At 35.0% G+C, this 13,940-nt stretch overlaps 1 protein-coding gene across 4 annotated transcripts in view; it reads left to right on the forward strand.

Annotated features, from left to right (window-relative positions):
* Positions 1-13,940, forward strand: part of MED13L (mediator complex subunit 13L) — a 290,375-nt gene that overhangs the window by 21,000 nt on the left and 255,435 nt on the right. For 3 of the 4 annotated variants that reach the window (XR_013765965.1, XM_079152455.1, XM_079152456.1), the window contains exon 2: positions 13,599-13,836. Coding sequence is in view for 2 of the 4 variants with exons in the window: in XM_079152455.1 (XP_079008581.1) it covers positions 13,599-13,836 (238 nt within the window). In the remaining 2 variants the exon portion in view is untranslated. Of the gene's footprint in view, positions 1-13,598; positions 13,837-13,940 lie in introns of those variants that run through there. The other variant, XM_079152457.1, reaches the window with a different exon arrangement.

Raw genomic sequence — 13,940 nt, forward strand, 5'->3', positions numbered from 1 at the left:
TTAGATATTTGATACAGTTTACTAGTGAAGTCATCTTGTCTTGGAGGTCTTTTCTTTAGGAAGGTTTTAAACTATGAATTTCAGGTCTTTAATAGATACAGGGCTGTTTCAAATTTTTATCTTTTTTTTTTTTTGTAGGAGTTTGGTAATTTTTTCAAAGAAATTTGTTTAATCTAAGTTGTATTTATTTTGTGTCTTTAGAATGTGTAGTAATAATCTCTTTCATTCCTGATATCTTGCTAGTTTCTCTCTCTCTCCTTTTTTTTTTTTTTTTTTTTAAAGATAAGGTCTTGCTAAATTGCTGAGACTGGCTTTCAATTTGCAATCCTCCTGCCTCACTCTTTGGAGCCGCTAGGGTTACAGGCATGTTCTACTGTGCCTGATTATTTTCCTCTCTTGATTAGTGAGAATTTGTCAATTTTATTCATCTTTTTAAAGAGCCTACTTTTTGTTTTATTGTTTATCTATTGTTAGTCTGTTTATATTTCATTTATTCTTTTCTATATTCTTCCCTCTCTTTACTTTTGGTTTAATATACTTGTTATAATTTCTGATAGTAAGCTTACATCAATGATTTTATACCTTTCTAATATAAATAAGGCTACAAATTTCTCTTTCAATATTGTTTTAATTTTATCCTACATATTTTGTTGTTGTATGTTGTTTTGTAATTGATCAACTCGAAATATTTTCTAATTTCCTTTGCGATTTGTTTGTTGCCCTGTGTGTTATTGGAAATACTGTTTAATTTTCATATTTTGGGGGGAGTAGGAGAGTTTCAGATTTTTTGTTAATTCCTAACAATTTTGTTCAGAAGTTTCAGTTTTTAAAAACATATTTATTTGTTTTATGGCTTAGCATGATTTCTCTTAGTGAATGGTCCATATGCATTTGAAAAAAGCCTATGCTGATTTTGTTGAAACAGTGTTTTTAAAATTTTTTATTTGTTCTTTTTTAGACACATGACAGTAGAGTATATTTTGATATATACATACATGGAGTATAACTTATTCTAATTAGGATCCCATTTTTGTGGTTGTACATGATGTGGAGTCTCACTGGTTGTATATTCATATGGTATTATGTTTTATGAATGTCAGTTTGGCTTTGTTGGTTGACAGGGCTTGTTTTTTATGTCCTTATTGATTTTCCGTCTGCTTGTTCTGCTGAGAGGTGGTCTGTTGAAATCTCCAATTATAATTCTGTTTGTCTGTTTTCCTTTTGGATACATCAGTTTTAAGGTCATATTTTGAAACTCTGTTATGAGGTGTCCTACCCATTTGAAATTTTTTGTGTCTTGAAGAATTGACATTTTTATCATTACAAAATTTTCCTCTTTGTTCCTACTAATAGTCCTCTTGGAGTCAACATTGTTAATCTGGGTACTTCAGCTCTTTTATTGTATTGGCATGATGTATTTTTTCCTATCGTTTTACTTTTAATCTAAATGTTTTATAAGTAAAGTGTATTTCTTATTGGCATCATAGTTGGGCCTTACTTTTTGCTTTTCTTTGTTCTGAGTACTCTGCCTTTTAATTGCAATATTTAGACTATTTATATTTAATATAATTATAGCAGTATGGTTGTGTTTAAGTCCACTATCTTGTTTGTTTCTCTCTCCTTCGCTGTCCCATCTGTTCTTTGTTCCTTTCCTTTCTATTTCCTACTTATGTTTTGGTTGGGTTTTTTCTTTCTCGGGGGTTGGGGAAGTGGTGGTGGTGCTTGGAATTGAAACCAGGGCTTCTGATGCATGCGTTCTACTACAGCCCCAGCCTGAATATTTTCTTTCTTTTTTTTTTTTTTTTGGTTGTTGTCCCTGATGGGCTTGAACTCAAGATCTTCTGTGCCTTTGCTTGCCTCTGTCTCCGCAGTAGCTAGTATTATCAGCAGGGCCAAGTTTGTTTGTTTGCTTTTTTGGTACGGTGGATTAAACTCAGGGCACTTAACCACTGACCCACCTCCCCAGCCCTATTTTGTGTTTTATTTAGAGACAGGGTCTCACTGAGTTGCTTAGTGCCTCACTGTTGCTGAGACTGGCTTTGAACTCACTATCCTCCTGTATCATCCTCCAGGGCTGCTGGGGAATTTTTTTTTTTTTTTCCACTTACTTTAAGAATTCTAGATTTGGAGATTTTCTCTGTCTCACTTTTTTTAAGCATGTTGTTTTGGCTTGATTTTTTTTTTTTTTTTTTTTTTTGTTTTGTTTTGTTTTGTTTTGTTTTAAGGTGGTGCCAAGGATTGAACCCAGTGTCTCACCTGTGGTAGGCAAGTGCTCTACCACTGAGCTACAATCCCAGAGCCCTCCACACCCTTTTAAAATTTAAAATTTTATTTTGGTGGTGTTGGGGATTGAGCCCAGGGCCTTAGGCTTCCTGGACAAAAATGCTCTACTACTGAGCTACCTCACCGGCCCTGCTTTGCATTTTTTCTGATTAGAAGTCTGTAGTTTTTTAAATTTTTGTTTTCCCTGTGTAATATCTTTTTTTTTTTTATTTGACCACTTTTAAGACTTTATTTATTTTGATGTGGTTTTCTTTGTTTATGCTCATGGAGTTCACGGACCTTGGATCAGAGACTTATTGTTTTCATGAATTTGGAGATAGATTGACCATTACTCAGAGATTACCTGATATTAATCTTGCTACAAAAGTTACTTTGACTTCGCTTATTTTCAGTTTTTGCAGATTCCATGTTCTTTAGCTTAGATAGTAGTTGTGTTTTCTAGTCTCCTGACACCTTTTGTCTCCCTCCCTGTTACTTCCTTTCTTCTCTCCTTCTCTTCCTCTTCTTCCTCTCGCTTTTCTTCCTCTTCCTCCTCTTCTGTGCGTAATTTGTTTTTAGACCCATTTTGCGAATTTCCCATTTCAGATTTTGCATATTTAAAACTCGACTTTTTTTTATATTCTCTACTTTTATCACTGTTGTGCTTGATTTTTCCTGTAAGTCCTTGAGCATATTTAGAATAGTTTTAAAATGACTGTTAATTCTATTATTGCTCTCATTTTGGGCTCTTTTTATTTATTGATTTTTCTACTAGTCATGGATCATATATTTTTAAAAAAATTTCTTTGAATGTCTAGCTGGTAATTATTAGTTGTTGGACATTATGAATGTTACATTGTTGCAAGTCTGGATTTTGCTTCTTTCCAAAAGAGAATAATTTTGTGTTGGCTTGTAGTTAGGTTCCTGGCAGTTCACTTTTGTTTTGAAACTTCAGTCTTGGGGTGAGTTAGAATAGTCTTTATGCTAGGGCTAGTTTCCTACTGATGAGGCCTGCCCGTCTGTATCTATTGGTGTCCAAGGCGATTAACAGCCCTTTTTGTTTCCCTCCCTGTTCTCGCAGTTTAGGACTTGACTGTCTCCCAGCCCTTGGAATGATACCTTTCTAGTAATTCTTTGCCTGGCCTTGTTGAATTTTACTGTCTCAATGTACAACTTGGTATTTAGGAAAAGTCTCAAAAGAACCCCTATCAGACCTTTGGGGCTTTTTTCTGCACAGTTATCTTCATTCTGGTGATCTACTCTCCACAAATTCCAGCTACCTCAGCTTTTGTAGGACCACTTGTTTTCCTTATCTCAGGATCCTAGCTTTGCTCTGCCAGTTGTCCAATGCCTGAAAATAGTAATTTCATACTTTCTGGTCTAGTTTTTTGTTTGTTTATGGTGGGAGGACAGTTCTGGTGCTTCTTACTTATATCTTAAATGTCACACATTTGCCTGTGTAAGTTGTCCTAGTTCAGATGTCAGCAAAACCATAGTGTAATTATTTCAGGCAAATCATGTCCGTAGTAGCCCTTGATGTCTGATGCTGTTTTGCAGTAAGTGTGCGTATCTAGTGTTGAGCGGCCTCTCCTGACCTCCATGTCCATCCATGATTAGCTCTTCGGGATTTTTTTTTTTCCTTGAGGGAGTCATCACTGTTGTTTTAATCAGTTTTTCCATTTGGTTCTGTTGCTACCACTTGGGACTCTGCTGAGCAAATCTAATCTCCTGCATATCAGTCTTTCATATAATGGGACACTTAGTAACTTCAGGATCCTCTTAACTACTCATTTAGTTCGTTTAACTTTTTTTTAAATCATAATATATTCTGTTTTATTTTTGCTGCCCTATTAATCTGTTTGGCAGGATTGAATTTGAGACCAGATAGACTCTAGCCCGAGTAATGTTTAGATTTCGTTACTAGTTTAGCCCTTCATCTGTTAATTTGTTTGATCTTGTTTAGATTCATCTCACAGTATGGAGCTAGGAGCTGGAAGCATTAGCAAGTCTAGTGACTTGACTGATAAATTAGATCTATTGTTTAATATCTAGATATTGTACTTTTTACTACTGTAGCTTAAGATGGCAACTTTTAAGGTAGCTGCTTCATATTAATTGCCCTAAACTTACTTTCACAGAGTCTCTCTGGGCCCTTTTCACCTATAAACCAAATCTCCTTTTAATCTTTATATTTTTGAACTAATGTTGGTAAACTGAGGGATAAAAAGAAAATTACACTTATTATGAATCAACAAACATGTTAGGAGCATCTTTTATATTCAGTCTCATTGAATGGGGGAATATCACATTACATATTTCATGACATGGAAATAACCAGTCAGATGGAGGCTCAGAGTCTTGTCAACAGTCCCTGCCAGAGCACTCCTGGCCAGCAGCAAAGCTACAGCTAGGAGGCTGAGCAGAGCCAGATGGGAGGGAACGCGCAGCTGGAACCTGCCCAGCTGGAGTTTTAATCGTCTAAAATGGAGAAGAGAAACAGACAGCAACAGGTTTTTTTAACATATGATAAAATAACCTTTTGGGTTTAGCAACACAATTTATGGGACATTAAATTGTTCTTTATCAGTTTGTCTAGAATAAGTTTGTAAAATGATGTATGTGAATTCTCAATATTAGTAACTTTGCATTGAATACATTTAAATACATTTTGTTACCACATTTTGATTAGTTTTATTTAAATTTCACTTTTTTTTTGTTTGTTTCAGCAAAATTAAACTTTTACTTAGCTAAAGAATCAAATCGATCTATAAGATTTATAAGAATAACATTTTCAGTTCCTGGCCTTTATTTTACCTTCTTCAGAGGCAAAAGACTGCCCTCTCTTGTTATCTTGGTTCTTACTTAAATGTTTCTAAATACTAAGCTAATAGTTACTTTTAAGTTTTTAATTCTAGATCTTTCGCTGTTAAAAGTGAGGATTTAGTTTATTCTTTCTGCCTCCTACCAGGTAAAGGGCACCCTTTCCATCTCCCCACTTACAAAAATAGTTGTATAGTAATTTTGGTTCCCTCAGTATTCAGTTAACATGAGTTTTATCTTGTTCATGTATGGCTGAGCCATCTACTAAACTCTGATTACTTCCTCTTTTCTGTATAACTTGAAAGTTATAGTAATATTTTTTAAAAAATGGTTACTTTGCTGTATATTTTAACCAACTCATTCTCAAACCTTTTGTCCATTTTAAGGCTCTCTTATGTAACTGGTGTGCATTAGTTCCCTCTTCCTGAAGGACTCTTTCCTGGAGCCAGCAGAGGTGTTATAATTTAGATTGGTGCATTCTTGATAACCCCAAATCATCATTCAAAACACCTTTTCTGTGGGTACACATCCAGTATCCACCTGAAAAGGGTTTATTGTTAGTTTTGAGAAAAAATACATGATTAATGTTTATTTATTCTATTTCTTTGATAGTTTAGACCAGTAAAAGTATCTGGTTTGGAAATAAATCTTTAGAGTTTTGGAGTTATTGCCTTTTGCCTACTTGCTTCTGGTATTTCTGTTGAGAAATTAGAAGTCCTTCTGATTCCTGATTCTTTGTATATGACCTCTTTTTTACTTCTTTATAGAGGCTAGGATAATCTTTTTGTCTGTAATGTGCTGAAGTTTACAATGATATTTTGGTTTTGGTACCACAGAGCCCTTTCAATTTAGAAATTCACATTCTTTTTTTCTGGGCAATTTTCATAAGTTAGTTTATTAGTTCATCATCATTTTCTGTTTCTGAGAGTTCTTTTTGTTTTTCTTTTTAAAAAAAATTTTGGGCATACTGATCAAATCCAGGGCCTTGTGCATGCTGGGCAAATATTCTACTACTGAACTACACCCCGGGAGCTTCCTGGGTTGATTCTTTAATATTCATCCTCATCCCTCTTTTTTTTTTTTTTTTTTTTAAGAACAATGGTTGCACTGTTTTATCTCTTTGAGAATATTAATGGTAGGTGTTTTAAAAGTTTTGTTCTCCTGATGTTGTCTGTTTCCTCTAAGTCGTTTTTCTGTATGTTTTGTCTCTTATAATTGCTCAGTGGTTTTCCTTAACTATTTAGTATTCTTGATTGATTGTTCATGTTTAGGAATGGTGGGCTAAAAAATTGCTTGGAAGTTCTGTGTGAGTGATGCTTGTTTACTGTGTACTTCTCTGATCTGGGTGAGCTCCTTATTTGGAGACCCTTGGAAGTTGATATCTTGAGGTCTTTCTGTAACTGGTAAGATTTCCCAGGCTCATTTATAGGGGATAAGACTGGCTACTAACTTCTAGAGTGCATAGACAGCAGTGGAGATGAAGTGGTCTTGTCCTTCGTTCTGTATGAGTTCACCTAATCCCGTTTTCACTGTGGGTATCTGCTTTGAGTTTCCCTGTTTTCCCACAGTTCGCATATCCTCTGTTTTATTGTCACTAGAGAATACCCTTCCCATTATATGCTGAGGTGCAGACTGGGCAGCAGCTCAGCTTTGGGCACTGGAAAGATATCTTAGCATCTCAGTGCCTGCTAAACAGGCTTTCAATCAGTTTTCCTCTTTTTATCTCCTTTCTGCCTTTGAACCCTAACTACAAGGTACTTGTATCTTAAATTCTTGAGGCTGAGGGGATTCTGTGTCAACTGGGTTTCTTTCTACTTTCTCCTTGTCTAGGATTCAGTTGTCTCAGGTATTATAAATCTCCTTACCTCCTGAGCGTCTGTCTGCTTCTTAGCTTTGTACATTTTGATGGTATTTCCTTGCCTGTTCTACCCATGATTGTGGTTTTTATAACTAAAGGAAAAACAAAACAAAGAAACAAACTTCTTCACTGATGTTTTAGGGATTTAAGAGAAAGCAAAAGCAGATGTGTATGTTTACTCTGTCATCTTTACCTGGAGTTGATTAGTTAATGTTTTAACAGAAGTTTTCCATTATATGTGACACTTTTTTCCTTCTATGATTTGAGTTGAGAGTTGTCCTATTATGTTTATTGTATTTTCCTGTTCTTCTAAAGTAGCAACCCTATCACAAGAGGAAGTGAGGGTCAGGCAGAATTGGAATTTCTTTGGGCATTCACGTTAGCCCCAGATGATCACAGGTGCCTCTCTACACACCATCCTTGAATCTTGCCCAGATTGATGTTGGGTATCATTGTTCTGCAGTTTGAGGAATTTTCACTTGTTTCTTGAAATTTTGAACATATTCTGGCAACAACTCTTGGTACTGACCATTCTAAGACAACTAAAGGGTTCCGTCTCATCTCTTTTGTGAGTGGGTTGTAATTAGCTTGGGCCAGGAGACTTGAGCTCATTTATAATATCTAGGTCAACCCAATTACCTTATAGCTCCTGAAGCTGAGGTGCCCTGAGATGGAGTAGGTTTCCTAACATCATATAGGTAAATTAGGAAAAGCAGCCTTGAACCTGTATCTCCTAATCTCCCTTCAGTATTCTTTCCATGATACTGCATCTTGGGTTCCTTCTTATCAGCACTTCTGTTAGTTTTACCCTATTCCATCACCACTGAACATAGTTTTAAATCTGGGGCGCCATATTGTAAGTATATGTTGTTGGTTATGAGAAATCTAGTTGTGGTAGGTCTCTGCAAATAAGTGATAAATTAATCCTCCATTGGGATTTATCATTATCCTCCCAAATCCACTGGAAGGATTTATCAGCTTATTTCCTACTTATAGAGTACACTAAGAATCAATATAAAATTTCTTTAATTTGCATTTATATTTGTTAGGAAGTATACTTATCCTGATTCTGTTGTGATCTATTTAACTGGAACCATTCTGAATTGACTAGTGGCCTTCTGTTTATGCCAGCAGTTTGTCGATTCAGTTCAGTTTTCTTAGAAACTTGAAGGCCAGTAAAACAGATTCAGCTATTGCTGAGAAAATTTACCTTCATCCTCTCTTGCTGTTAGAATAGTTATTTTCTTGGTTTGTTATATAACATCTAAGAATTTGTTTGTGTAGGTATTTTATAGTGATAATTTGTTAAAGAAGGTGTGTAGTTACTTGAATGATACTAAAAAGTCTTTTCTATTCATAGGATGTAACTATAGGCACTCATACTAGTTTTCTGAATACCTCAGGAAGATTAAAGAAAGATTCATAAATGTTCTTAAGTTAGAAATTATGTTCATGAGCTAAAGTCATTGCTAAATTGAGTTGATGACAGGTTTTTTTTTTTTTTTTTTGGTACTATTTTATAATCTTGTCTGGTTAATTCTTGCCATTTGTCTTACAAAGCAGCATAGTAGAATGGAAAGAATTTATACTTTAAATTCAGTTGTGGTTTAAATCCAGTTACTTTGGGGATCTTCCATTTTTTACCTTCATGACTATGGAAGAATTAATCTTTTTGAGTCTAATTTCTTCAGCTGTCTGGTAACGAAAACTGTATGACTGGTTATGAGAAATTACATATGAAGATCCTAGTATGGTGCCCGGTATTAGAAATTACATATGCAGACCCTAATATGTACCTGGTATTAAGTAGGTCCCTAAATGAGATGGAGGTTAATATTATGCAAACATGTATGCTACTTCTGTTCCTTGTGTATTTTAATTTCATTTTTTGGTTCTCTATTTTTCAAAAATTTTTTTTCTCTTTTTCAGTACTAGAGAGTGAACCCAGGGCTGCTCTGCCACTGAGCTACATCCCCAGCCCTTCCTATTTTTATTTTGAGAGAAGGGTCTCACAAAGTTGCTGAGTCTGGCCTCAAACTTGGGATCCTCTTCCTTTCTGAGCCTCTTGATTTGTTGAGATTAGAGGCATGTACTACACTGCCTGGCAAAACCATTTATTTTTTTGGCGAGGGGCGGGGGGGGGGGTACCAGGGATTGAACCCAGGGGCACTGAACTTCTAAGCTACATCCTCATCCCTTTTTATGTTTTATTTAGAGACAGGGTCTTGCTAAGTTGCTGAGGCTGGCTTTGAACTCCTGATTCTCCTGCCTCAGCCTCCTGAGCTGCTGGGATTACAGGTGTGCACTACCATGTCCGGCTAAAAACCATGTAATTTTAAACTTAAGTATAATTAAGGACTTATTCATCTTTAGTTGATATAAATAATCTTGTTTTCAGTATAATTTGGAGTGCTTGGGACCCAGCCCAGGGCCTTTCACACACCAGTCAAGTGCTTTATCACTGAACTACATCCTCAGTCCTGAGATCATTAGAATCTAGAAATATTTTAAAGTTTTGCTTCAAAATTTTGAAATCATTAAAGAATTTTGAGTCTTGAAGAGATATATTTGTCAGAAATTGGGATAAGAGAACTTGAAGTTGAATTGATTCTTAATTATAAACATGATTGTGGTATATGAAGATATTTTAACGTAATTGAATGTGTATCCATGATGGGAATTTTTTTCTTGGACAAATGATTTCAGTAACGTTGTTATTTTTCCTATCAAACATTAATTCAAAATTTAAAGCTAAGTCTCTGAATATACTTTTTATACTTAGTTATCTCTGTTGGGCTTGATTGGTATTTCATTGTTAAATTTTCCAATGAAGACTTAGTATAATCTTATTTAATTTTAACTTTAAAGTACAGGAGCCAAATTACTTTAAAATAATTGGACATTTTTTAGTTCTTTTGACTGAATTGGTTATGAAGTGATTAAGTTTGTAGCCTTGCTGTTATGTCATTTGAATTTGTAATATATCACTTGCTAGAATAAATTTGTAAAGAAAGCAGAGAAGGTGGCAGGCAGCAGCTTCCCTTTGCCACTGAGAGCACAGAAGCACTGATAGGAAGTGAGAGGAAGTGCCAGGGTTAGGAGTCCATTCTGAATCAAAGCCAAATATTTTATCTGGTGGACTGTACCTAATGTTACAGGTGAAAGTGTTCTTCTGAGTAAATTGCTGTGCATAGGTTTTATTTTGGAGACTGACTCATTTGATGTTTAAATCTTTGATATGTTAATTTTCTAACCCTTTAAAATAGTTAATGTCATTTGTTATTCATATTTACTGTTGGTATTTGCTCCCTCTTCCCTGTCTGTCCAAGATAACTCAGACACAGAATACTGTCTTTAGTTTAGGTGATAGTAAGTTTTCTTTTAAGCTCTTCTGGTTTCAGCTACCCCTTTTGATTCTGTTTATTTGACTTTCTTCTTCGGCATTTATTTAGAAGTGGTAAGCTTTCTGATTAAAATTACAAACATTGCTTTTATTTAGAGAAACAAAGGATTGTATATGATAAAAATGGACAGATATGAACAAGTCAAAGAAATAGTATTTTTACTATTACTGGTTTGATGGTAATATCATGTCTGTTCTTGCCATGTGCAGATACTGTCCAAAGGGCTTTATGTATACAGTCTTCTCTGGGTATCTGAAGCATTGCTATTAGGACCTTTCTGCAGATAACTAAATCTTCTGATGCTCAAATTTTTTTATATAAATGTAGAATTTACATATAACTTTAAAAATTATTTTTAAATTTTTATTTACTTAACTTTTTTATGTGGTGCTGACAATTGAACCCCCAGTGCCTCACATGTGCTAGGCAAGTGCTCTTCCACTGAGCCACAAAGTAGCCCCTTACATATAATTTATTCATATACTCCTGTATAAGTCATCTTCACACTTCTTATGCCTAATGCAATGTAAATAGTTGTGATACTGTATTGTTTAGGGAATAATGACAAAAAATGTTTGTACATATTGAGTACAGACACATCCCCCCGCCCCCAAGTATTTTCGATTTGCAGTTGGTCAAACCTGGGGATGAGGAAATCACAGATATGGAGGGCCACCTGTATACTAACTCATTTAATCAACAACCCTGTGAGTAAGTACAGCTTAGATGACAGAAGGTCCAAGGTTAAGTAACTTAGGGCAAGTAAGTGAAGAGCTGAAATTCAAACCCAGGAAGGCTGGCCCTAAAGTATACCTCCCTCTGAATATTTGGTAATGATTTTCTTCAAGCAGAACAAGGACTACATTAGTTTGCCCTTCTGTAAAATTGGCAGGAAGTTGAAATAACATACAATTTGGGAGATTTGTATTGTGGGGCCTATGAGTTTAAAACAGTACGGTAGCGCTCACGTTGAATCTTGCAGTATTCTTATTCTTCTGTTGGTAGTTTTATCTCTCCCCCATGGAAATAAATCAGGAAAATAACCCTTTTCAAGGATGGTCACCAATTATAATAGTACTAATAGTGGGGGAAGTAAAGATCGTCTGGTTATTATGGAATGGTTAAATTAAATTTTCTCCATGCAGTGAAGAGAATATTATGCAACATTAAAATCATTTTTGAAGAATAATTAGAAATATTTGAAAATACTTATATTACAAAAAGGTCATAAAACCATTCAACATTTTTTTAAAAAATATTTTTTAGTTGTAGATGGGCACAATACCTTTATTTTATTTATTTATTTCATGTGGTGCTGAGGATTGAACCCAGTGCCTCACATGTGTGAGGCAAGTGCTCTACCACTGAGCCACAACCCCAGCCCCTCAATATGGTTTTAACTTTATTTATTTTTTTTTAATTTTTTTTTTTTATTGTAAACAAATGGGATACATGTTGTACATGGCGTAAGGGCATACCATTTGTGTAAGCATAAATTTACGTACGGTAATGGTAATGTTGTTTGATTCATTCTGTTATTTTTTCCCTTCCCCCCACCCCTGGTTTTAACTTTAAAAGTATATATACAGAAAAATAAGAAGAATGTTCAGTAAGATAATAAATATTTCTGATATAGTTAAGTATTTAATTTTTTTTTTTTTTTTTTTGGTCTATTAGGGATCAAACCCAAGGCCTCCAACATGTTAGGCAATTACTGTACCACTGAGCTGCTACACTCCCAGCCCTAGAACTTTTTTGTATTGGAGATTGAACCCAGGAACCCTTAATCTCTGAGCCAACCCTCCCTAACCCCTCCTTTTTTTAATGTTTTATTTAGAAACAGGGTCTTTCTTAGTCGCTTAGGGACTAAGGTGTTGAGACTGACTTTGAACTTATGATCCTCCTGTATCAGCCTCCTGAGTCACTGGGATTACAGGCGTGTGCCCTAGAACTCTTTATGTTGTATAATACTTTTACTCTCAGAGGAAACCAGGTAGCATATATTGAAAGCCTAAATGATGCCAATACCAACTTTTATAAAGAATGGACATTAAAGATTAGATTTGTGTGTCTCATAGTATATGTTCCTGAATTTCAGACAGTTTTAGTTTGTGTATTATTATTTTTGTAATAATTCTTTTGAAGTGAAACTCATTAAATTTGGATTAAAGAAAAGTGATTTTTTTCCCTTAAATATGATCATTATAGTTGTTGATTATTGTTTAAATTTGTTTCAGTTATGTTGGTAGAAACTATGACTTTTTCTACCCATTGGAACTTGGTTGAAAAACAATTTGTTGACAAAAAGTGAATTTGTGGGGGAGGAGAGGAATGAATAAAGATTGAATGTCAGGGTCACATGGACTGTTGGATACAGAATTACATTATGAATTAGTTTATTCTCAGTTTTGAGTACTTCCTTTATTGCTACCTAAGTAAGGGGTTCACCTTTTTATATGCTGAATGGTCTTTGAAGTTTTAATTCCTTAAGCCTGAGCTTTAAGAAATCTTAAAATATAAATGCTTATGATGGAACCAAACGTAGTTACTATTCTCTGCTTGTTTTAAGTTCCCATGTTTTGAAATGTGTTTGAAAAACAAAAGACTAAACTACATTAGGGAATTGTTATAGAAGCAAAGCTTTTCTGTGTGCTGTGTGCTAAGTTACACCGATAAATTGCTGATAACTGCATCAGTTTTGTTAGCAGCTTCTTCTTAAATAGCCTTTTGGTGTTCATGATGAAGCACTGTGCTATTGCATGCTAACTGCTTCCCTGACTTAAAGGATTTAAACTGTAGCTTCGGAATGGGAAGAAATTTAGGAAACTCTTTGAAAGAAATTATTTTACTTCTTCTATAGGTTGAGTGTTCCTTATCTGAAATGCTTGGGACCCGAGCGTTTCAGATTTTGGAGTTTTTCAGATGTAGAATATTTGCACGGACTTTACTGACTGAGCACCTTTAATCTGACAGCCTATCTTGATTTTAAAGGGGGAAAAGGGAGTAATTTCTAACAAGATTTCTACTTTTTAAAAATGTAAATACCAACATGCAACAAGCTGATAATTATTGTTGAACCATTTTATTTGCCTAAACGTTTACTACAAAGTCCTAGTTTTCACTGGGAGCAATCTTATGATGTGAAGTTTAAATATTTATTTTAGCCGATTTGCTTTTCTCTGGAAGCTTGTTTTTAGTGGTGTGTAAGTAAAAAGAAAAATCAAAATGACTGCAATTTTCTTGTCTTTTTTCAGGCTGAACTCACAGGAATCAAATGGCGTAGGTACAATTTTGGAGGGCATGGGGACTGTGGACCCATAATTTCAGCCCCAGCCCAAGATGATCCAATCTTGTTAAGTTTCATCCGCTGTCTGCAAGCCAACCTGCTGTGTGTATGGCGTCGTGATGTCAAACCAGATTGCAAAGAGTTATGGATATTCTGGTGGGGAGATGAACCCAACCTTGTGGGTGTAATACATCATGAACTGCAGGGTAAGGATTGTTTTTTCCTAAAAATTATTCGCATCATATTGTTTTGAACAGTGGTAAATTCTGAAAAGGTTAACACTTGCTAAAGAAAGATTCCAAGTGTTTAA

This window comes from Sciurus vulgaris (genome assembly GCF_902686455.1).
Source record: "Sciurus vulgaris genome assembly, chromosome: 8".
Taxonomy (NCBI): domain Eukaryota; kingdom Metazoa; phylum Chordata; class Mammalia; order Rodentia; family Sciuridae; genus Sciurus; species Sciurus vulgaris.